General features: G+C 41.7%; 1 protein-coding gene across 1 annotated transcript in view; it reads left to right on the top strand.

Annotated features, from left to right (window-relative positions):
- Positions 1–20,610: 20,610 nt before the first annotated feature.
- Positions 20,611–26,501, top strand: part of LOC118312185 (sphingosine kinase 1-like) — a 29,331-nt gene continuing 23,440 nt past the window's right edge. Inside the window, exon 1 of the mRNA XM_035636574.2 lies at positions 20,611–21,445. Within this exon, the coding sequence (XP_035492467.2) occupies positions 21,022–21,445 (424 nt within the window). The 5' untranslated portion in view covers positions 20,611–21,021. The remainder of the gene's footprint in view (positions 21,446–26,501) is intronic.

Below are 26,501 nucleotides of genomic sequence, written 5' to 3' on the forward strand. Positions count from 1 at the left end.
GAAAGTGGAATTCTCTTCACTTTTTTTGTAAATGGAATAAAAACTAAAAACTATATAAAACATTTTCGTAAACTAACTGATATTTGGGAGTTATCAGTTAGTTTTGGGAGACTGGAGCCCAATCAATTTTTACCAATTTTTATGAAGCATACATTTTAAGCATTTGATATTCAGTGGGGTTTGAACCCAGCTGTATCTGTCTGTTCAAGGGCATATATGGCTTATTGTGCTCCTAGGTTCGTACAGATTTTGGGAATATAAAGGCTAGGCTATGGAACACCTGCCGAGTCACCGGCACTGTGGAAAGGTGGCGGGGTAGCTGGTGTCAGCTGTCACTCTTCAAAAGGATCCAGCTGTGGCCGCAGCAAATGACCTGTGACAACATTTACAGCGCCAGGTTGTCCTGTTACCTCACCACGTGCAGAGCAACAGACGTTGCCGCAGAGCGCTCAAGTCACAGATAGTGCGGTGCAAAGAGGCAGCTGGCAAGTTTGCAGGGTAACTGCCTGTGTATCTGTTGTAACTAAAGTAATATTACAAAATACAAGCATGCCACACAGAAGCATTTTCTGTTCGAACACTGGCAGCACAAAATAATCTGTCTGTGATTTCTAAAACTGATACAAATCACTATTGATAACAAAAAGTTTTAATGAGGACAACACCATAGGTTAGGTGTGGTTAGGTTTAGGCACAGAAATGACTTTAAATGTAATAACTACTCAGCTATGGTGTATACTCGTTTTCATGGAAACCATAATGGGGGGGGGGGGGGCACAAAACATAACATAACATTATGTGGTTAGACCTTAAAAATCAGTTGGCACAATACACACATTTCATAAGGCTAAATTTGGATAGAGATAAGATTCATTAAATCATGACCCTAACCCTAAATCATGAAGATAAGTCAAGTGCAAATTAGGCTTTGGTGCCCTAATAAGTGTGTAAGGTACAAAAGACTAAAAAATATCATTGGATGACAAAACAATGTTAATAGAACAACATAAGAAGGGTTTTCAAGGAAAAGAAAAAAAAAACAAGATCGAAAGATGAGATTGAATAAATCACAATGATAAAATGTTATTGTTCAATTGCGACACAGGGATTAAAAGTTGCAAACAGAAAGTTTGATTTAAAAGAGCTGAGAGCTATAAGGTGTTGCAGATATGAGATCAGAAATTGAATGCCGTTTCTTCATGGGAGGTTTGGTTGGCACTTAGTGAAGCAGCAGTGTAGAAATGTATTTTGGCTCTGAAGAATTCAGTGCTTTATAAACCAGTGGTATTGTAAAATCAATTTTTTTTGACAGAGAACTAGTTTGACCTCTTCCAATTTCTTGTGTTTGTGAAGACTGAAGCAGCAGAAAGTAAGGAGAATGGATTCTTTTCCTATATTCCTTTGGATGAATAACAAGTATTTTGTTCTTCAAGGCCATGGTCTGTTTATTTTCTGCCTTTCCAATCCAATCATGGTTTTTAAATGTCTTTTTTTTTTTTTTTCCAGATCTCCTCAACAAAAGGGAACTTGACCCAGATAACCCAGCATCACACGTGCCTCCTGCCTGTATGTAGTCAGTGCAAATATACTCTGCTTGGCAGTCCCACTGTTTCAGGAACAAGAGATAATTAAAATGAATGAAATGTAAATGTTTTTAATCAATGATTAATGGTTGCCAGTTCACTGCTTGATGCTCCAGGCGAGACTCTATCTAACGCTCCAGTGGGAGGTTCATGCAGGGAGGAAGACTCTGATTTTTCAAATCCATACAATAATTTATGCAGACCGTACATCTTATCACCAAAGGGAAAGGAAGACTTTGTTACATCTGCTCTCTGAATGTAGGGAGGTGATTTGGAGTTTTTATTATTATTATTTTATTTTCATATAAAAGCCTCCATACGTGCTGAAGCAATTGCAGTTAATTCATCAGGATTTTTCATGCTGCGTTATTGCGTAAGGGTCTGTTTGAAAATGTAGCCCACACTTTGCCTACGGGAATCAATAAGATATTCAAGGAATCCTTTTTACCGTCTTACTGCCTGGCTTAAATAACAGGAAGCAGGTAAACAGCAGCATGAGAATCAGAAAATATAAGTCATTCTCCCAGCGTGCACAGCGAGGGCATTCATCGTGCACACAGTGTGGTCGAAAGGACACTGACTTGTAACCATGGCGACACATTTTCCAGCTGCCAGATATTGTCATTTCTGTAGAGTGCTGTTAACAGGGACTCACTGGGACTGATGTGCAAACCCACCTGGACAACTTCTTACTTTCACACCAGCACGAAAACGCAGAGGGAAGGAACTGCAGGCATCCATTTGTCACTAAAAAGTCAGAAATATTAGGCAGTAACACCTTGATATACTACGTAGACTTCAGCGACATAAGCTTGAAGATGCATTAACAGTCATCATTTAATCATGAGTGCAGACAGTCTTACACATCTCAGCAGGCAATGAGATATTCAGATTAACCAGTTATTCTGAGTGGCAACTGGGGAAAGATCTCTTCAGGGGATTCACCAGAGTTGTATTATTGGTGGCAGGTGGTACACTGGTAAGAAAGCTGCACTAGTATAGTATAGTGTATAGTGACCCATGTAATTTAGACTGTAATCAAGGCCCAAATGACAATGTGTTGCGTAAAAGAGCTTGGTCGTCATGGCAAACCCACAAATAGCCTTTAGCATCTTTCAGCTCATTGTTTGGTTCACTCTCATCAGTTGTTTTGGTCACATGATTCGTTGCTCTCACTGGTTGTAGGTCTATCCAATTGCAGCTGGAGGCATTTTGGTCTGCGTCCGTTGACAACGCCTCATGGAAATCGAAAATGAACTGAGAGGCCGCAGACTAATACGCATTTGAGTATTAGTCTGGCTACACCAGGCTATCGATCCTGAGCAGCTGCAGGTAAATCCCCCCCATGGAGTCCAGACACTGGTGGTGATGGTGGTTGATGACTTGCTGAGGTGATGTATTGAAGAATCCTATGAGTCTGCACAGACTGGGCGGTGACGGGGAGGCGGAGGGTACGCAGGACAGCAGCACGAGAGGACTAAGGCCGGGAGAGAAATCATATTTAAACAGGCAGCAGCAAGATGATAGGCAAACAAGGCAAGTGTGTTGTAATGCCATTGGATAGATGAGACCAGCTGATTAACTGCTGATCGCTGAAATGACATGCCCGGATAATGACAGCAAGAAACAGAGTGCGCATGCGTGAGTGGATGACAGGCAGGATGAATGAGAATTAATGTATGACTGTAGTGAGCATGAGAGTAGTCTTCTCGACTGAACGTACGATAGATCTACATTTAACACTAAACATGGAGGAAATGTTGTTAAAACACCTTCTCCGGGCACAATACATTTATGTACAAAGTTTCATGGCAATCGATTCGATAGTTGTTGATGTATTTCAGTCTGGACCAAAGTGGTGCACAGAAATGACAACATTAACATCTGTGAATGAGAACAGGGGATGAATCTAACCAGCATAGAGAACATATAGCAGCAGGTCTGTAACAGCAGGAACCTGGTAGCTAAAGGACAAAATGACAAAATTTCTCCAATAAATCCCTTAATTCTTTGAATCAGCAACCCAGAGCACGTCTAAGCCAGCCAGCACATGCAGGTCAACACAAATTACAGCTCTGTGACACTTAAACGTGCTGTTTTGCAATTAGACGGCACAAGCTTGTCTCAAAGCTGCAGATGAGATGCGCAGCCACATCGCTGCAACTTGACATTCCTGACAGCCACTTGTGTGAACACCCATCTGTCCTTGCACCACAGGTTTCCTGACAGAGCGGGGACAGCAGAGTTACGGATCGCTTTTGCGTGGAATGTCATCACTGGCCTGAGAATATCCACGTTCCTGCTGTCTGCAGAGAAATACAACTTTGGCCTAATGAGACGGAGAATGCAGACTTGGGGTTTGATGTGTGTGTGTGTGTGTGTGTGTGTGTGTGTGTGTGTGTGTGTTTGTATGTGTGTATTTACAGCCACTCTGTCTTAGAGCCATCCTCACTATGTTGCCTTGTTGTTGGTGTGTTTCCCTTAATATTGCTCATTGGGCAATAGTACCTGAGTGGGGTACAGCTTTTACTGTGGCTTCAAATGCTACCGCAGGTGATTCTCAACCATTTTAAAGTTTCCCATGGAAATTTCTTGTCATATGAACAGCAAATGAACAGTAAAAAGTCATGTCTAGCACTGTGGGTCACTGTTTTTTTAAATTTTTTTAAATCAGAATCAATCTAAGCAACAGAAAAGCAGACAACAAAGGTAAACTAAATTCAAAAGAGAAGAGGACAGGCTGGCAAAGCCCCACAAACAAGCTGGGAATATCAGCAGGCATGCAGGCCTCAAATTTTGGGAAAGATAACTGTGAAAGTCAAGACAGTGTTACGATTTCAGAGCTGATCATGTAAGAGTTGAAATACTAAGTAACTACTGCCCAGGCGGAAATATTCCAGCTTTCCAAAGGTCCATGTGTTCTGTCACAACTTTACCAGTGTAGACCTTGAATTGACAACAACAATGTGATATGAGCAGGACGGGATGGGTGAGGAGGACATCAAACAGTTCATTTAAGAGCTGCAGATGAACTGGTACATATATATATTGTATACTGTGGGTGGTCGACCAGGATGGTGACAAACAGGTGACTGGAGAACCGCTCAGGAAGAGTGCACCTCCTGGTCTGTTAGGGAACAAGCAGGACATCTTACAGATAGCAGAAGAAGATGCAATTTTAGTTGTGTAGTAGTGCTGTGCCTCAATAATGCGCCGTGTCATCTTTTCTAATCTGGGTGGACTAATCCTTTAATGTCCCTGATCCAGACAGGCAGAGAGAGAGAGAGACAAACACCTGGTGGCTGGAAAAGGTTTCGTCTGCTGTGGTAGTTGGATTCACTATGAACAGTTCAATTGAATCCTGCTGCTAGCTGCAGGGTGCTGGACTCACGGGACGATGTGCACCACCATCATGTTTCTCTCCACTCTGGCTCTCGTACTACGCCAGCACTTCAGCCACGCCAAGACGTATGTCGTTTGTTGTTCAGAATCCAACGCAATTCAGTGTTATTATCTAATTTTAAGAAAACAAATTTTTGTGAAAAACGCAATAACAGGCAAACAAAATCCATACACATGTCCTTTATGGGCTTTGTCAGTATGGTGGTATTGTGTGTAGTGATGTTAAAAACTTCTGTTTGCTCCGGTTTGAACCCTGATGACCCGGAGGTTCCGGTTGAAAGCTCTACTTCGTATGTATTTTTTTGGAATACAGTGAAATGAATTTTTCAGATTCTCTCGCATGGGTCTTCATATTTGAGAATACAATGTTTTAGATGTCATCATCTTCAGAATGTCAGATATGGATCTCTCCACATACAGTATTCATGTGTTATGAGGTACTGCGCCTCAGTTGGAGATGCGTGTGTTATGTCAGGGCATGACCAGTAAAGACACAAGCCCCTTTTTGCCTTCAGATGCTCAACCCCCAGGCAGAGTCCGTCCTTGGATCTTTGCCTCATTACAACGTTGAACAACTACGGAGAAACAAAGCAATAATGTGGTGTGAAAAACACCCCTGTTTGGGACTTGAATTGATTCCAAGGTGACTGTGTGCAGGGAAACGAATGCTGATTACTGTGAAATGTTTTTTGTCTGTCTCGGTTAATCAGCCTCATAGTGACTGTTTTGTCACTGAAGGGAATCTCCGAGAACTGGATGTTATTCTCTGCTGAGCAGAAACTGGTAAATACCGATGACAAATGCCAAGATTAATCTGTTGATAACAGCAGCAACATATGGCCGAGTTTTAGGTTGGCTTGTCACTATTATGGTTATAAATACAATGACACACTGTTAGTATAATTAAATAAGACATATAAATATGAAATTTCAGCAAGACTTTTTCTTCTAATAAAATACAGCAGATTCAAACCTCTATATATATATTTTTAAACTCTACATGTTAAATTACCTTAAACATATGTTAAATATTAACATTGATAAACCCTTATCATCATAAAAAGTTCAGTGGCACATGCACAATGAACTTTCTTGATAGGATTAAAAGACACCCTCAAGGAATCCAGTTGGCTTTGTCCAGTATGCACTCACTGAGTAATGGTATTCATCGGCTACATCCTGCTATAAACTGCAATAACGACATGGCTGGAAAGTGAAAATGCAGAATAAATTGCTTTCAAACAGGCAAAATGAAGCGACATCAAAATAAAAATCACTCACATGCACGCACGCACGCACACACACACACACACACACACACACACGCACACACACACACACACACACACACACACACACGCACACACACACAAAACCTATTCTCTCTATTCAGCAGCAGATAACCATCCTTGACTCGCTGTGATAATCGCTATCCAGCCATCATCACTTCACTCATCCCCCTAACCCTCACAATTGTTCCTCATCCTTGGCTCACTCACTCAATTCATCATAATCTCAGTAATGTGCAGTTCTACCCACTGACCTCTCCCTCACCTCCATCACTTTCTCCTCTCAGCTTTCCAAAAGACTCGGGGGAGAAGGAGGCGTCCTGGGTGCAGGGCAGCAGAGACGGCGAGAAATGAGGCTGAAGCGTGTGAGCAGGCATCCATCACAGGTATAGAATAGATAAACAGTTTTCTTGTGTTTCTGTTTTCTATTTTTGTGATGAGAGGTTGGGATGTCAGAGACGACACCGTGGTCTGCAGTTTGCCGATTAACAGTGTTTTTTCTTTCAACCAGTTGGACAGAGCGTGTTCCTTTCTCTGAAAGATTTCCTCTTTTGAGCAAATGCGGAACAATTTTGATTATGCATTGTCACCTGAACCTCGCCTCACATCTTATTGTGTACTGATTCTGAAATGTCTTGTGTTGCTTTAAAGCTGACTCTAAAAGGTAATTGCAGTAATGGTCCTTCTTTCTTTCTTCTTCTTTGCCTTAGTGACACCAAATTGTATGATGGACCTTGTTAGATTTATCTGAATGATTTTTCATTCTGGTCTAAATAATAAAATCATCATCTGTATTGTCCATACATTTACTCTATACTGGTTCAATGAGTGGATAGATTGAGTTTATACTTACTCACCAGTTTGTTATTTTCCTCTAGACATTCTAATGCAATTTCATTTATCAGCCCCTGCTTCTATTCATCTGACTTGAATTTGGGAGTGGAAACCATTTCAAGAAAAAACAACACTGCAGAGGTAAAAAGAAAAAAAAGGGACAAAAAGTAAAGTTGGTATTATTTTTGGTCATTTCCTTTGCCATAACTTATATTGTTATTTGATTATTTAGCCCAATCTTTTTGCATTATTTAATTTTTACCTGAATATTTGGGAATCCTATCTCTCTCTCGGGCTGCACGGTGGTGTAGTGGTTAGCACCTTCGCCTCACAGCAAGAAGGTTCTGGGTTCGAATCCCGGTTCAACCAGGGCCCTTCTGTGTGGAGTTTGCATGTTCTCCCCGTGTATGCGTGGGTTCTCTCCGGGTTCTCCGGCTTCTTCCCACACACCAAAGACATGCATGGGGAATGGGGTTGGGTTCATTGGAGACTCTAAATTGACCGTAGGTGTGAAATCCGTCTCTGTATGTGGCCCTGCGATAGGCTGGCGACCTGTCCAGGGTGTACCCCGCCTCTCGCCCAATGTTAGCTAGGATTGTCCCCAGCGACCCCCTGCAACCCTTAAATGGATAAAGCGGTAGACGATGAATGAATGAATATCTCTCTCTCTCTCTCTCTCACTGTCTCTCTAGCTCTCCGATATCTCATTTTCAGGTTGAAGACATAGTTCAAAGTTTTAACGATTAAAGGTTTAGTGTTACACATGTGGTTGTTATGGTTCGTCTCCCTGAAATGAATATGATGGAAACTCTGACAGTTTGTGTGTATTTGTACGTGAAGAGTCTTATAGTTGCGTATGTGTGGATATTTTAGCCTGTAAAGTGTGCAGAGTCTCAGTTTGACTATAACTACATTCAAGTGTCTCTGACATTTTCTGGATTAACATTTTTAATATAATTGGACTGTAGTGTGGCCACATCATCCACAGTACTCTCCCTGCTACCCAATATCTTACTAGCAGATCAAGTTTTGTTCCTGCACACCTCTACCCCCCACGGTTCAGCTTTGTATCTGTATCTGTATCAGTTACTAGAGTTGAGTAACATTGTAGGAAACTGAGTTGGACACTTGAGTGGGTGGACTTGTCAGGGTAGTGACCCGGCACACTGGCTCGGTGGAGGGGACATCATGGCTGGGAGGGGAGACAGGCGGGCAGCTGATGCACGTTTGCCAGAGCACTGGAGGGATGTGCGAGAGTGGAGCATAGAGAAGAGACAAAACCACAGAGTAAGACTGCAGGCGTGCACACACACACACACACACACACACACACACACACACACACACTCACACTCACACACACGCACACACACACACACACACACACTCACATGCACACGGACACACAAACACACACACACACACACACTCACACACACACACACACACACACACACACACACACACACACACACACACTCACACACTCACACATACACACGCACACGCACACGCACACGCACACGGTGGCCTGAACCTTTTGTGGTCTTGTTTTCTAGGAACAGTGTTTCTTATAGCTCTTGCACATTCAAGTGTGACCAGACTGAGCTGCTGTGTGATGTTCTCTCCGAATGCAGTCAATGCTAAGTGATTTAGAAAGTCTGTTATGCTCTATTCTTTGTACAAAGTCCCTGGGTAATTTCGAGCGGATCAATCCATGTCAGTGCTCCTTTGTTCATCTATAAAACTGAGCAGCATAACTTGTGTTTTTACAAAATGAAAATCATACGTGACTCGCATATAAAAAACAAACAAAAGAGGTGCTGCAGTCTTTTTAATTAAACAGTCATATGAATATGGAATTAATTTATGTATTAATTAGCTAGCCTAAGGATCTCATCAACACAAATGATTGCATTTATTATACCACAGTGATTATGAAGCGACAGTGCACCATGCTGTGCTCACAGTAAATATTACAAAAAGGAGGACAAATCTGCCCGTCGGCACAGACTCGTCTCCAACTGGGGGTGAATATTTTATCTTCCTGGAAAGTAAATCCCCAAAATAGAAAAATAAAAAATAACATACATTGTATCCATCTGAGAACCTGATGAACACACCATGTTATTCATTAACTTGCATGGCCAATTCAAATTGGTAAAATATCACTGCTTTTTTAAAGATTTATAAGACTTTAGTAACATAATGAAGTAATGGTCCTGTAGCACAACGTCACATAGTGGCAGACTCTCTGTTGCAGTGAGGTTGAGCACTTCCTGGGGGCTTGATTGATATTATATCAACCAAAATGTGAAACCCGTTCTGTTCACTCAGAACCGAGGTCTGCTGTGATCAAAAGGAGCATGAGCCAACATGTCTCTCTAAATGATGAAATACTTCATGTGTCACTTTCCTCTTACCCCCTCTGCTCCCTGCTTCCCCCTCTCCTCTACACAGATGTGGGTCTTAGATGTGGAGGCTGTCCTCAGGTCCATGGCCAGACAGCTGGTGAGTGCACTGTGGATCTTTAAACCTTTATTGACAACCTAACTAACCTATATTGACTGTTGTCATAAATTCAGATATCTAATTCTAAAGTATTTTAATATCAGTGTCTCCATTCAGTTCATACAAGTGATGACCTCGTTCTCCCTGCGATATATGTGGTGCAGAGATAGTGAGCTTCAAAAGAAGTTTTCACATCACACACAAGAAAACTGTGTTTACCTGTGATCGCAGGCTGTAGACTTGTAAAGTTGTATATTATTTTATCCAATCTTTTATATTATACCCAAATCTGGTGTGGGTTTTTTTGTTTTAGAAGAGGTGCAGAAGAAGGAACTGCAGAATATAACATTCAAATACAGATAATTTGTGCATGGATTATGTTAAATCTGTCTTTGTTAAAACACACAAAATGAATGTATTAATTATTAAATGAAGATATAATACGAGAAATTTGGGACAGCTTATGATAAACTGCATCTGTATAACAGTGTCATTTACAGTGTCTGCTGTTTGTTTCAAAGGATCAGATTTCCATTAACTTGTGTCTGTGTTATGTGGAAAGACAATTTTTTGGCAAAATAAAAATTCAGATAGAACCTTATATAACTTTAAATATAATGTTTTTGGTTGTGGTCGTTTATATATCTTATCATGGGCAGTAATGTCTCAAAATTGCTTTCCTTCTCTTGTCCCCAGAATGCTTCTCTGGCCAAATATCCTAGAAGTGGAAACAGTCCAGTGTGTTCTCCAACTCTAAACCACAGGTCGCTCTCGACTGATCCACAGAGGCGCTGTTAGATGTTCTTCGGTTATTTAAAGGAAGAACTCAAGACAAAGTACACAATCCCAAAACAGACAGAGATTTGTGATTCTGTGATTTTGTCCCGGTAATTTTTTTAAATGTTTGCAGAAAATGAGGGTGTCACGAATATTTTGGCACCTATGGCAGCGAAAGGCTTTGTGTCATCAACGCCAAAACTTAAACACGCATTGTAGGCAACTTTGTTTGAACCCAGTACTCATGTAATGATGTCTTCTCCGAATGCAGCTGTTGTTTGACCTTCAGGAGAGGAAAGTACTTCTCAAAGTGCATCATCACTCAACTGTCCCATGAAATTTGATGTTCTCTAGACTGACTGCTAAACTTTTTGTCATTACTCTGCTGCCAGACCAGAAATAAACAAGTGTTTTCTTGGCTGTACACCGGCTGGTATGTCTTTATTTGGAGGGAAATCCACACCCACACTGTCAGCAGCACCACACACAAAAACAAGCTGCCAGGGTTATTCTTTTGTATCATTTGGGATTTTACTCTGTGCATGTCTATAACACCTTCACTCCTTTAATCACCTTTATTTTCAAGCATGTCAACTGATGAAATGACCAACACAGTCATATTAAGTAACTATTTAGACCCCGTGTGCAGGATTTTCTCAATCAGTGCTGTTTATTATTTATTTTTATGAGTTGGATCATTTCCTTTGCCGACAAAAGAGATCTTGTTATTTCCTCTCTGATTACATAAATGATTGGATCCTTGTTGATATTAAGGTTGTTTTCCTGTTTGTTGTCCCGGGGACACCGGTGTGCATTCAATTTACGTTCCACTGGGACCACCAGGCCAAAGAGTTATTTCTGAAAAGGGACCGAAAGCACCTCTGTGACAGGAATATGGCTGAGTATCATGCATACTCTATTAAGGACCCTATTATCATAAATGTCTCTGTTTGTCATCATGACAACTGTGTACCAAAACCTCCAGCCATAGTAGACGACTGGCAGAAGCCGGGGGAACTAATGTGCCTAATATGTCCCTGGGAACATCGCCTGTGCCAAGTTTGCTCTCTGGATCCGCCTGTGTAATCAAGGCAGTATAGGGCACGAATATATGCCAATAGTGGTGGCGGCACGTCCATATCTCGCTGTTGCCTCCTGCCCTGATGAGCCTATCTGACTCAAATTACAAGGTGAAAGCGGGGCTTTTGTGTGCTCGCTAAAGTAGAGCAGCATGGGTAATGAGTATGCTCTTCCTGCACATTCTGGGACATGGGAGTTAATCTAATGATGGGGGAGAGAAGGAGCTATGATCCCTAATAGCCTCAGACAGAGAGAGGAGCAGGGATGTAGGGACTGATGGAGACTCTTAATACAGAGTCCACTTTCTTCCCCAGTCATTGAGGCAGCACTCGTGTATTGCGGACTTCTCTCCACCAGACTGCAAGATATAGAGAAACCCCTCAGCCAGGACTGGCAGGACTCAAAGAAACAGAAGAAACCTTGAGAAGCTGATTATAGTCGGGCAGTTGTATGTTGGCAGGAGAAGGTTGCAGGGCATTTAGACATCAAGTCAATATTGTGACCTGATATTAAAGTTGTCTGTTATGAATCATAGTAGCCAACAGGCATTTTTTAATGAATGCGTTTAAGTTTCTATACCATGAAGCAAGGGTCAGCAATTAGGTTCAGCAATGGGCCAGTTTCATGCCATGCATGCATGGTGGAAGCACAGACCTATGTATTTTTACACCAATATGTTCTGTTACACTGTAGAGATGTAATTAATGTAATTTGACACATTATGAAAAATGCCTTGCTTTAGTTATGGCTGAACAAAGAAGCAGCTGTTGTTATCAGAGGGAAAAAACAAGACTAGACATCCAAACCAGCAACACTGTGAGGCTATACTAAGGCTCGGCAGTGCTTTGAGCTAAATGTTTATGTAAGCATGCTAACATGCCCACAATGACAATGCTAACATATGAGGATATGCTAACATAGGTTAATTGCATTGTTAACATGCTATGCAATTATAAGCAGAATAATGTTTGCTATAATGAACACTTTATTTTAACATGTTAGCATGCTAATATTTGCTTTTTAATTGGCATTAAACACAAAGTGTCACTGGTGGGAATGTCATTAGTTTTGCAGCCATTTGTTCATAAACCAAAGTATTGTACAAACCACAATTTTGCCCTGATGATGACACGACATGAAAAGTCACCACAATTTTCACTATTTTTCCTGAGGAGGACGTGAATGTCTGCACCAAGTATTTTTGGGGATATTTCACTCATAACTGCAAATGTGACCCTCATGGTGGATCTCAAGAAGAGCTTAGGGGACATTTTGATTCATCGTCTTGGGACCATGAATGTCTGCATTGAATTTTGAGCCAATCCATCAGGTGGTTGTAGAGATATTACAGCTTAGACCAAAGTGGTGGACAGACGGACCGTCTAAACATTGTGATCCCCAAAATACTTTGCGATATGCATAAACTGTAGTTAAACTGCTGTCAGGAAGATGCTTCCAATGCACGGGTCTAATTTCTGCCTCTGGTGTAACAACTAATTTGGCGATGTTAAAATGAATGAATGAAATGATTGAAATAATATACGTTAATTGATTATCCATTAAGCATTAACTCATCACATCAACGCATAGTGACTTGATCATACTGGCAAGCAACAGGAATTAATGACAGACCCAGAAGTAATTAAATCATCGTAACTAATGCATCAGTTATGCTTTACTTAAGGACACTTAAGGACACAGTAACACCAGCATGTGTTTTGTAAATCAAAGTAGCGTGTGTTCATTTAATGCTGGACTTTGATGTGATGTTGATGTGATATCCAGATGGGTGCTGTGTAATCATTCCCGATAATTGAAGGATTGGACATATTTTTTTTTTTTAAATGTCGAAGCTGGAGCCAGATGGCAATATCTGGGCACTTGTTTTTACCATCTTTCTTTTCGAAGTAACATCTCTGTTTCTTGCAATGCCTGCTGCAAATAAATGCGCAACTAAAGGTAATGCACACAGTGATGGCAGTGTCTCACAATCAGCAGCAGGTTGATACAGCGACCTCCTGCAGTGAGAGCAAAGGTCTGACAAGATTCCACTCAGAGGCAATTAGCACACACCAGCAACAATGAAGGTTTTCCCAGCTCTCAACCAGCCCCCTCAAACAGTCAACCAGCCCCCCACACCCACACACACACACACAAACACATTCACTCCGTCTCTTTTTCTCTCTTTTTTTTAATAGGCTGTGGTTTTGTCGGGGGGCTAGTGTGGGTTGGCGAGGTTGTGAGGATAACAAGGTGTCCTCTCATGATACAGTATGTTTGTTCTCTTCCCTCGGCACCACCAGGGCACCACTTCAGGAAATGAGAGGTGATATACAGAGGAGCTACTTCTGAAAGGTCACATAGAAGCATCCCGAGAGCTGACCCTGTGGTTGACACTGTGATGGAGGAAACGAGGTGATGGCGAGCCACAGCGGTGAGCAGCCTGATGCATGTCCTGTGATAGTTGTAGCCATAAATACCTGATACAGCGGATTGAAGATTTTGAGCAGGGAAGGAAACTCAGCAGACTTGTTGAACATCAGATGGAGCTCTTTCTCTTCAACTGCTTCCCGTTGCCATGAAATGTGATACACACATAGTTGAATTTTACTTTGGTGAGACCCTGAGTCTTCATTAAGCACCACTGTCAGGTCATTTATATATCATATAGCCTTATCATTATGTTGCAGAAACACATGGATTTTGGTCAAATATGTCGGACATTTTACATATAAAGATTGGAGTGCTGCATACCAACAGATTACACCATCTGCTGCACACGACTACATCTCAGCAGACGCACCCCTCGGACATGTCAGTAATGCCCCCTGGCTGCGATATTCAGTGTATCTCTGCATTTCAAGAGTTACATGGACTCCCTCTAATCGAGTCTGGCAAGTCGGTTCAGTCATTTTGCGAGAGTGCATATCACTCCCTGTAACACATATGAGTGCTCATATCATCGTACTAATCAAGTGGGCTCTTTTTCAAATACCCCGCAACCATGCTCCAACAGCCAGGCCATGAGAATGGAGGTGACCTAATAAACCACGTCCACGTATAATGAGGAGCGATTTCCCCCCCAACTGCAGAGGGAGAGGCCTGGGCTTTCCCCCTGTCTGATCCTCTTGGCATGTCTTCAGTTCAGCGAGTGACTCAGCCCTCTGGATGGCCCGTGGCTGCCTTGCGACAGCTGAGAATGAGTTGAATCAGCGATGGCCTGGTGGGCCCCACAAGCTGCTACTCTTCTCTCCGTGTTTTCAGGATGTTGAAATGTTGCTGCTGGTTGTGTCGCAGGTCAAACAAACCCGTAACAAGTGAGTTGTCCACTTAAAAACACCAATGAGTCACATATCATGAATAAATGGAATTAAAGATATGCTAAAAGGGGCATGTGTATTCAATAGTCAGTGTATCAATGGAGAGAAAATGAGTCCGTCACAACTTTTAAGCCAAAACAACAACATTCACTTAAAATATTAAAATCTTTGGGTTTTGGACAGTTGTTTTTGTGTTAGTGTTTGTATAATGACCAAGTGTTTAGACGATTAATTGAGAAAATAACTGTCAAGTTAATGGACAATGACAATATTCGTCAGTTGCAGCCAAAATAATAAAGTGTTTCCACAGATTAAACATGGAATTATTTTTTCAGAACTGCTCAACAGGAAGAAATGAAACATGGACAGAGTGGTCGGGACACAAAGCTTGAGAGAGCCTCAACATATTTTAAACAGAAAGAGTTTGTATGCAGGCCAAACATTTATAAAATTCCGAGATTTATCCATGTCACCATCTGTTTAGTTCTTTTTAGCCTTGCTAAGGCTCTAGGGTTTGTACCGGTTTTCTATTTAGTCAGCGAGTGGATTAAATATCTCAATAACTGTTGCCATTAAAAATTTAGTACAGACATTCATGATACCCAGAGGATGAATCCCACTTCAGTAATTTCATTAATCCCCTGACTATTCTTCTACCATGAGGCTGCCTGACATTTGTGGTTTTTGAAGGAAATCTCTCAACATCTGCCTCTTGGATGGATTGCTATGAATTTGCTACAGACATTTAAGTCTCCCCAGGATGAATTTTCATGACTTCTCACCCAGTCCCGACTCAACAGGTCAAAAATGTAGATTGTCCAATGCCTGCAAAACTACTGACATTTGAATTTCGTGCCAAAAGCGAATGTATGCTATATTATAATGGTGAACATGATTAATGATTATACCTGCTAATCATCAGTATATCATTATTGTGATTCCATGGGTTAGACTCGTAGTCTAGTTTAGAATCACATTTTCAGTTTTGACAGCAGCTTTTTGACAGAAGATTGACTGATTCTGCATGGAATTACACAAAATGATTCTCCATGAAGCGCCCTGGCAGCGACAACTTTATTAGTTTTAAAAGACAAATGACACAATATGTGGCTGTATAGTCATCGTGGTTGTCACCATTAGACCTCTCGTCTCAGAGCTTGAAATGTCTTACTGTTTGCCAGCAAGAGATTTTTTTTGGTTTGCATAACTCTTATATAATTATTACAGCGCCTTGACAAAGTGGGTGGGCATCTGAAGAAACAGAGCAGAATTAAGGGGCAACTGAAGGAGAGCCAGGCAGACAGGCGAAAACCTTTCTGCGCGCCATCAGTGCTAAGCGACCCAGATGGGGAATCTGTCATGTTGGGTGCCAATGCTAACTAAATGCTGAGGAATATGACATTCCTTCCTCCCACTCAGTTATCTGTCAGTGTACATGTGTCGAGGGTGTAGGGTGGTAAAATGGCAAATATAGGCTCAGAAAGTTCTCTGTTAGGCTACATAAGCAAAACACAAGGTTAATGTATTGACTGTATTGATATGCACTGCGTTGACATCTGCGCTGCATCTTGAAAATGGCTGCTCATCAGGTATTAAGCTTGTGTCAATGGTCTCATGTGCAGGAGATGGACCCAGATGGTGAGGAATGCCAGTGATGGCAATTAGTGCAAACTGGGGCACGTGTGCAGAAAGTGTGCAGTGTGAACTCGGTTTCTTTCATTGCCCTTCTGAGATGAAACCTCTCAGAGCTGTAAACTCAAGCGTGCTCGGGGAGTGACAGCAATGTCTCTGAAATCCCATGAAAAACACCATATACAGGGACGTCCCACTTTCCCCCTTCATGGCCAGGCAGCAATAGAGCTCACAGCTGGAGAAGGCTGGAAGTGAGACTCTACTGTCTCCATTCATGGCTCCTCTCCCACTCCTCAGCTGTGCCACTTGCAATCAATAGCTTTTAGGTAATCAGCTTCTACCCTGCAGTTTGAAATGAAAGGCCTCTTTTGTTGCGGAGCAGATAGTCTGTATAATGATCTCACGCTGAAGAGACATGCATGTTTTTCATAGGCATTTTTTCGTCCATTGCGGCAAATTACATAATATGTTCATGTTCAGAGTGAAGCCTGAATGCCTGGAGAAAAGCTGCATTCACGGCAAAAGTAGGAATGGAGGTAATGCCTACCTATCTTCTGGTGTGACTTGGATGTCAGTGCACTTCAGAAGCACAAGACTTGCATGTGAATAAGATCATCTTGTTTCCCCTCTGGCTCCAGGTGTTTACTGGGACCACTAATTCCCATCTGCATATATGCCCACCTCCTCCTCCTCCTCCTCCTCCTCCTCCTCCCACTCCCATTCTCCTCTCTGTGGATTACGTGCCAGTGCCTGAAGGAGAAGAAGAATGCAAGAATGACTTTTATTTGACCAAGAAGAAGTCAGACAACTTCTGAATTATTCCCTCAAGGCAATCTACTGCTCTGATACATCACCGCTGCGGTGCCAGCCGTTGATTTCATAGTGGCACTGTTGACAAAACACAGACGTATGGTCGTAGTGCACATTGTACCAGTATTGGAAACGTAATCAAATCCTTGTCTAAAAATAGAATTATAAATAGAATTGCAGCGTTATTGGTGGCCACTGAACAAAAATGCATCATATTGTATGTAACTGTATGTATGTAACTGCCTACTAAGTGTAAGGCATCACATGTTGTGGTTAAAGAAAGAATGTGCAGAAATACATGTAGCTATAATAAAAGACAACAATCTGGTAAAGGACCAGTGACTTAAAATTGTACATACATTTTACTGACTTAATTTGTTTGGCTTTTTAAAGGATACTGTAGTAATTATATTAATTAATGCTGCACAGCTTCAGTTGTAAGATTATGTTTTGTTGTTGTTGTTGTTGTTGTTTGCTTTTCTGTTCGGTTAGAGTAATTGAGAAAATATCTGAGTTTCGAACCAAATGTATTGTGACATGAGATAATGAGTCCAACATCACCATCTGTTGGTTGACTGAAGCACCTGCTCCGTGTACACATGACTAGGACTAACATTTTACAACAGATATGTAGGTTGACCATCTATCTATCAATCTATCTTTCTATCTATCGGCATGAAAATAGCCCCTGTGAGTGGTATTGTTTATTTCCTCTGAACTCTTGTGGAGAAGATATGTAAAATAGGATCTAGTAGAAATTGTCAAGTCAAGTTCTTTCTTGTTTGTGTGTGTGTGTGTGTGTGTGTGTGTGTGTGTGAGCATAATGCGAGGGTGAGTAGGCACAGCGTTTCCTGCCTGATAACTATAGTGGTCACTATGTATAGAGTTGGGATTTATTGAAATGCGTTTGTGCTGTGGAGATGATGTTTCTCTCTGTGCTGCTGTATTTATTATTCTTGTGGATTGAGTGCAGCTGCCCACCACACAGTTATCATCATGCCCATCTGAGGGGATGAAGCTGAATTCAACTGTTAATCCTTTAAACCAAGTAGGCCAAAAGTCTTCTTGACAAATTAATGATTTCCATTCATTTTCATCTTGCAATTTTCTCCACTTTCAATGGATTATTTAAGGACAATAACATAATGAAATGCACTATCACACTTTTTTCTCTCATCCCGGTTATGACTAATCACAGTGCATTTGTATTCATGTGGAAAACCAAATTAAACACAGAGGTGCCAAACGCGCTCTTTTTAATCATCTTCTGTAGTTTTTGATAAGATTTGCATTGATATTCAACAATCACCCACTGTAGAAGAGGAGGACACACCACTTTCTTACTTGTGACATTAATTAAATTTTTTAAATTAGATTGTATTACTGACATAATATATAATATGTTAAATTTCAAACATATTTTTGAAATTGAGAGTAATATTTGAACATATGGAAATTATGTGATTTTGGCTTCATGCCAATCTGTATATTATAGTGTCAGAATATAATAGGCTGATGATGCACTTTTTTTCTCATAATGCACAATTTTTCTGATGGATGTCTGGGCAACATCTCCCATGTGTGTCAACTTCCTCATATGGATCAATACAGAGAAAAAATCAATAAAGCAACATAATAACAAAGTTTAATCCAGTGTACAATTAAATAGCAACACTGGCTAAACTGTTTTGTCGTGGCAGATTACCGTTGTGGTTTTGTAGACCACATTGCAACAGTTTAATGGATGGAATTTCACAAAAGGCTTCATTTGACAGAAGACCTTTTGACAAAAAGTAAGAAAAGCACCAGAGTAGATATTGAAATAAATACTGCTGCAACAGTTTTAAGGTCTCTTTATTGTGCAAGTCCACGAGGGTGTTGAATCAGGAGCAACTGGTCTTGGTTTTAGTTTCACCTCTCATCCAAGAGAACTTCTTCAGTTGTGTTGAAACGCAGGTATTTAACCTCTGTGGGTGTGGGCAGTTTGTTAATGCTCCAGATTGTTTGAACGACTGTTGGTGAAATGAGAGTCGTGATTTGCAGCATTGGACTGCATAAGTTGCCGTTCTGTGTGTGTGGTGTGCACATACAGTCTCTGGGTTGAACCAGTCTTTGTATTAATGTGTTACAGGGTTTGAAAAACACAGATATGATGCCTGTTAAAGATCTTCCAAGCGCATATGGGATCACTATGCTGTTACATATTAAACTGTTTCTTAGCAGTAAAAAGGTTAGTCATGGGGTTAACAGTGGTAAGTAGCCCAACATTCTTTCATTTTACAATGGTGATTAAATGTATAACCTGTGATATTACCTTGGCACCACAAGGGGGCAGCATACCGCCTCTTTGCGACCGGTAAAACTATTGAACCAAAGAAAAAGTTCAACGTGATCTGCAGGCCAGTGGAAACGCGTCAATCCACAGAGACACTTACATCCACTCAGCGAAATTTGGCGCCCTTACATATAAAAGCATGCATTTATTAATTATTTTTTTTGACAGTGCATGTAAACTATGAGTGAAAATTACAGGTGGGAAATGTACTTTTGCTATATCAGAATATTATTTCTTCTTGTACAATAACAATACGAGTTTCCTGTTTCTGAATAAAGTGTGCGTTGTAGTGAATCATCACAATATTCACCTGCGCTCCTCGGCTCCTCTATGAACAGGGCACTTCAAGTATCTACTGAAAGTGTCCGAAGGAGACTGGATCCAGACCCAGTGAGCGACCGGCAACAGGCCCCGGGACTCAAGGGCTGTAAATGTGTCAGGGTCACTGTGCATCAGCTAATTTCAGCTAATTTAAATGAAATTTGGTTGTTGTCAGGAACATCCACCACAAAATCAAAATATCCTCTCATAAAACCTTACATATAGATAGTGGGAGGAATGAAGGGCACTGCAGCACAAATACCAAAGTCTAAGCATATTTTGTCACTAAAGGTGAAAATAAGACATCAAAGACATCATAGTTCTGTAAAATAAAAATAAATAAATAAATTAAGTAATACTAAACAACGAAACATTTGTATGTTTTTTGCTATTCATCTTGTCAATTTTTCCATTTTAATCTGTTTGAATATGAACTCTTTCAGCATTATTTCCAAATGTCTGCTGTTTCAAATAATCACGTTTCTCCACATGTACCTTTGCCTTTTTTTCTGTTATCCAATTTTAAAAAAAATCTTTTGCCTTAACAATTTGTCTTGTAGTTGATTGGCTTGGATCCAGGTTTAAAACTCTTCATATATCGATTTTAAGAAACGTCAGTGGGGTGAGAGAATTGGAAATTCACTTCCGGAACCGGAGTCGTTCTGAAAGTGGGCGGTCACTGCTGCGTTGTAGTACTTGTCACGTTCCTTCAAACTCTTCGTCTCAGTCAGGATCCCGTAGAAGGATGACGCAGGTTCTCCAGTGATCTGATGGACTGGTGACTGGCTTTAATCTTTTATCAGAACTCATTTATGCCACGGTGATTAACTCCGGCAGGAAGGACCGAAAATCCAGGTTTAAACCTGAAGCTACCTCGATAACCGCAAATCCTGTTTCGTAGTCCAGGCTGTCTGGCCACCCGAATAGTTCAAACTAGTTTGTATCGCTCTTATTTTGAAAAGTAGCCGGGTGTAGTGTCCTTGATTTCCTCACCTTGACACCCGTCCGGGCAGCAGCAGCAGGTTGTCAGTCGCAGTCTGCCCCACTCCACTCGGCTCGGGACCTCCGGGCGGTGTGATAAAGTGTACGGCTGCGTCCCGGTCCCTGCAGTCCGGCGTCCGCTCAGGATGGACCAGAGGCGAGCTGAACCGGACAGCGGCACCGACGGCAGCCCGGTGACGCTGTACGGGGAATTCACGGCCACCGGCAACCGAAAAGTGCGGTGCGCCGTGAGCCTGACCGAGCGGGACCTCATCGTCCAGCGGCTCACGTCGGCACCTATCGGGCGGAGCAAGGCGGTGCTCAGCCTGAGGGACTGCGTCGGCTGCCGGGCGTACCGGCCGCACGACAACGAGGACCGGGCGGCGCACCTGTCCGCCTACTTCTACCCGCTCAAGCGGCGCCGGATGAGCTCCGGGGCGTCGCGGCAGAGGGTGGAGCAGTGCTTTCGGCTCGCCGCGCTCCAGGACCCGCGCGCCAACCTGGACGAGGCGGAGAAGTGGGCTCGCGCCGTGCGGGAGCGCTGCGGCCGGAACCGGCTCCTCGCCGACGGTGAGTGTCCCTGGCCGCCGACGGTGGCAGGTGTGTGGGGGGATCAGGGAGAAGACGACTCACCTGAGCTGCGTTCAACTCGTAATGCGTGATGATAAAACCAAAAACGGTCATTTCTGACAGTACCAACACCTTCTTCAATCTCCCTCCGGTGATTCAAACTCGGAGTAACTGTCATTTCAACGGTACATGGCAGCATGATTTACTTTCCTGCTTTATTCTCATATCTGTTTTTTCAACTCATATTTATTTACTGCAGTTTATTTACCTAGTGGGATGCTTGGCCTTTTCCCCCCCGTATAGATTTAGTTATTGTGACTGTATCAGCTGAGCCTCTTTTGGAGGCTATTATTCCATTTCCTTTAATCAACCATCAGGACCGGTCCTGGTGCTGAGTCACCTTTCAGGAGCTCCAGAATTTGAGCAAATTACTGATTTACCAACCTTTATTCAACCAGGATCCCTCGATGCACCTTGCCAGAATGGCAATTCAAGACAAAGTGTCACACAGTAACATGAGAACACACATATTTAATTTACATATCACGGGCAATGCTACAGAATCTTAAACTTGTGTTTGAGAGTTAAACTTGACGACTGGAAAACAATTACATTCCTCCTGTGACCTTCTTTGCCTGAAGGCGTTGTTTTCCAGATGAAGGTCATTGTTGAAATGTTTCCATGCCCAGGGTGCGTAACGACAAAATGCCGTTTTGCCAGTTTTCGGCGAAGACTCTGGGGACTCTGTTAGACTTATGATTATAGCAATGAGTTCTTCTCTCAACATTCATGGACAGGGTCTAGTCAACAACGTAAAAACTCTATAACCACAATGTAAAACAATTTTTGTGGACTGGACTGAACAAGTTTTTTGGTCTTGCTGCAAAGGAAAATCATTTCTTTAACTGACAACTAGAATTGCCATTTAGTAGTTGTGCTACTCCACCAACCAATCAGGTTGCAGGAAAAAGTGATCATAATGTCCCCTTCTGTTCCTGAGTTCCGGAGTTGAGTAATGGCCAGAAAAATGATTTTTTTGCAGAATATGGTGAGCTTTGACCTTTTGATATATATTGTCACTTCATCATTTTGACCAATTAGACATTTGTCTGAAATGTAGTTAAAATGAGTGTGTTATAACTGCGAGAAGTGGCCAAGGTTGTATTTTGTACCTCTGACTCTTGACCACCAAAATCTGTGTAGTCCCTCGTGGCATTCCTGTTACACTCACGAGAATGTGATGCACCCACACACGTCCAGACGTACGGATGGTCAACCTGAAAACATAAAGCCTCCGGCCATGTCTGTTATTAATAAGAGTTTTGAAACATACTATAATTTGTCATCCAGCCAGATACGGAGATGTTTATGTGCAGAGAGTTCTGTTCCTGCTAAAGTTTTAAGATTGACATTATCTACCTTTTGGTCAGAATGTGCATAGTTTCTGGAGAAATCATAAATTATAATTTTGTCTTATGTTTACGGTTGATTGTATGGTTAAAGTGATGACTGTAGCATGGAAATGCAGTTTGGAGGGAAGTTATAGTCTGATTTTAAACAAAGAGCGACTTTATACAAAAGGTCAACATTGGAGACATGAGAAACACAATACAGTGTTGCTGCTATTGAGATCATGTCATGTCAAGAAACTATATAGAACTACGTTTGACCTAGTGTTTGGTTTAATAAAGCAGTAGGACTGTTGTGGAGTCACGTTACAGTAACTCCAGTCTGCAAACAAACCATCTCAACAATAAAGACACCTGAGAATCTCGAAGTAGTATTACTACTATTGAGTTCATGTAATGCCAAGAGGTAGAATCACTCCTCTAGGGAACGTTCTGTAATTGGAGATTTCTAAAGATACGTTCTCTCATTATTTGTCGTCCCCACCAAGCTGTCCTAGCTGAACGAAAGTCTAAAAAAAACGATCAAAATTGAATTATTTGCCTCACTCAAACGTTCTCCTCCACACAGCCATGGTATCACTGGCATAGTCTGACCCAGATAGCATTTCCTCATTTGCACAGATTCTTTTTAAGGAGACAAAACTATGCATCAATTCTGTGCTGACTGTCATTAACGGAAGAAGAAACATAAGACTTTCAGTAAGCCTAGACAGTATTGTTTCCTTTGAAACATATTGTTATTCAACCTCTTGGGGCTTAACCTGAGACAGTGACTCATCAAGTTTTCTTCAGGAACCAAGCTGTTAATGGCTTCACCTGCTCTGCACTCATGAGTGTAATCCACCTCTAGCTCCACCCAGTTTCCTCAGACTGAAACAAGGTAGTTTCTTTGGAACACCCAGAGACACAATTTTATTCTTGTATTTCTTGCTTGTTAACCGGCGCGCAAACAACATATAGTTTACATGTTTACTTGTTGGGAATATTAATTGGGAGGGTAATAGATTCCAGATTATAATCGTTTGGAGCTGATCTTTAAAAGGTCAAAGTCAAAAAAATATGGGCCAAAAAAAGAAAGATATATCCAGAAATAATAGATCTAGAGAGGCAATCTGCAGTTTACATTGATCAGAAAATGATTCCCCATCATATGACATCATATGATAAGTGACATCGTAAAAAAGTCCGAAAATTATGTGTATATACAGTGTGCAGGGGATGCATCGCCCCACCGATGCTTTTCATTAGAATTTTTGACTCAATTAATTTAAATTATTTCGGTTGTTTTTACATTGGCTCCCCAATTTGACGCGGAAAAAATGTAGACGTCTCATTTCCTGCTGACAATTGACTGTTTTGTCAAAATCATGTTCAGGAGCTCTGCATTCAAACCATTAGTCTAATTGAGGTCAGTGCTGCCTATCTGACCTCTCCATCAACACTCATGTGTGCGCCTCTGGCCTGACTTCTGGTGTATTCACAGAATGACTCTGTGAGAAGTTGTTTGCTTTGTTTGTCTTGCTGAAATGATTTTGCAGAATGTATTGCATGTAATTGTCAGCTGCCTGTTAGCTCAAGTGTCAGCGGCATATTCAAGTGCGACCTTTAACAGAAGGCGGTGACATGAGGCCGCATGACATATCCAGTCTCTTCCTCTGGCTCCATATATCTGTGCGATTCGCCCTCAGTGTCACGGCCCTGACTCATGTTCCACGTACATTTCCTCCCTGCTCAGACAATAACAACTGACAGTTGAGATTCATGGCCTAGTATTTCCTAAACAGCATTGATCCAAGCTTGTCAATGAATGGATCCGGTTCAGCTGTGGGCAGCGTTATCATGCGTCAGGTGACGGCGCCAGGCAGAGGGATCACTACTGATTAAATCCGTCGCCCTGGGTTGTCATCTGGTGCGAGCACTTGTCCAGTGACAATGAATTACAGCACATGACCAGCTGATGAGCATGAGTTCATTTGGGTTCATATCTTATTAGTCAGAAAACACCTGGCAGACACAGGCTCACTCATAAGCGCTGTGGTCCTATTGAACAATATGAACGTGATTTGAATCACTTTAGAAAAATACTTAGAAACCTATATTTTCGAACAATTTTATAGACAAACCAGTAATTGATTCATCATACGACGAGAACAGATGAGTGGATAGAAGCAACGAGACTTAATGAACTGTAATTGAAATTCATTCTTATGTCAACAAACACACATGTATGTAGACCACTGTTATTGAGGTTATTTAAAATGAGAGAGAGGGAAAGAGTTCATATTCATGTATCGTGCGATAAGTCGATAATTATGGTGACAGGCCTATGTGGTCCAGCATTTTTTCATTTAGTAGGAATCTGCATTGGTGTCAAACACAGCAACATATCAATGTGACGCCACATTACCATCATGATGTATAGCCCCGGTGACATTTTTAGTAATTTCTTCTAACTGGTTGATGAATTCAGTCGCAGTACAAGCATTATTATAATCATGAATTTGAATGTTCAGGCCCCCTTTGTAAACTGTTCTGTAACTGGTGTTATCCAGAGAGATTAGGATGGACACTTAAGGAGGAAACTGTGATAAATACATTGGTGGTTTTGACAGTGTTGGAAACTGTTGGTCCACTTTTAAGCTCTAAGGCAAGGTCTTAAAAATAGGGATGTAGTTGCACGGGAGCCGTGCCCGAATCAAGAAACACAAAGGTCAAACAATCAACCCAAATTCTTCCCGGTCACCACATCACGGATTAATAAAATCTTGTTTTCCTCTGGGGAACTGGTGTTGCTCCTTTTGTCAGTGAAATCCAAGCCTCTCTCAGCCAGTCAATGCTATTACTAAAACATTACCTCTGGCCAAGACATGGATGAACCTGGGACAATGGTTGGTACGCTCACTTTCAGAAGTGCAAGCAGAAAGAAGTTGATTATTTGATCACGTGATGCTTTTAAAAAAACAAAAAACCAGCGACACTAAAGGCATATTTCAGCCAGATTTGAGGTTTTTCCACGTTGTGAGGTGAAAAAGAGGGTGGGATGTGACTTTTGTTTGGTTCCAGTAAAAAAAATACGAGGGCAGTGTCACGTATCACCCATCAAAGTGTTTTTCTGCACATCACTGGGGTTTGCTGCAGAGGAGCTGGGAGCACGTTGTGGGTGAAGCCTTGGGGGATGTTTTTTAACGGAGAACCTTGTGGTTGTGTTGCTATTGACATGACTGCGTGACAAAGGGTGACTGAACGGAAAACGGAAACTGTGGGTGTGTGAAGGAAATGAAAGAGACCCATGAGTTGTTAGTGATGCAGCAGATCCCATCAAGGATCACACACTTGTGATTTCATCATTCATGTTTTAAACAGACGAGTGATGAAACTTCCTGATTCTCTTACAACAGAAATGGCATATTTCATTTATAATATGTCGTCTGTCTATCTACAATAATAGTAAAGTTGCAATAAGAATATCAGTACCGTCCCCTCGGCGTTTTTCGCCCGGGAACAACTGGAGGCTGTTGTGTGTTTGGTCAGACGGCAGTGGTACTGTAGCAGCAGTGCTCTCCCTGAGGACTCCTCCTCACTGGACAAAGAGTGATGGAGCCTGACGTACTGTCGAGACCTCGGATTCAGCCTCTCTGGAGCTTTCT

This window comes from Scophthalmus maximus, chromosome 8 (genome assembly GCF_022379125.1).
Source record: "Scophthalmus maximus strain ysfricsl-2021 chromosome 8, ASM2237912v1, whole genome shotgun sequence".
In the NCBI taxonomy this organism is placed as follows: domain Eukaryota; kingdom Metazoa; phylum Chordata; class Actinopteri; order Pleuronectiformes; family Scophthalmidae; genus Scophthalmus; species Scophthalmus maximus.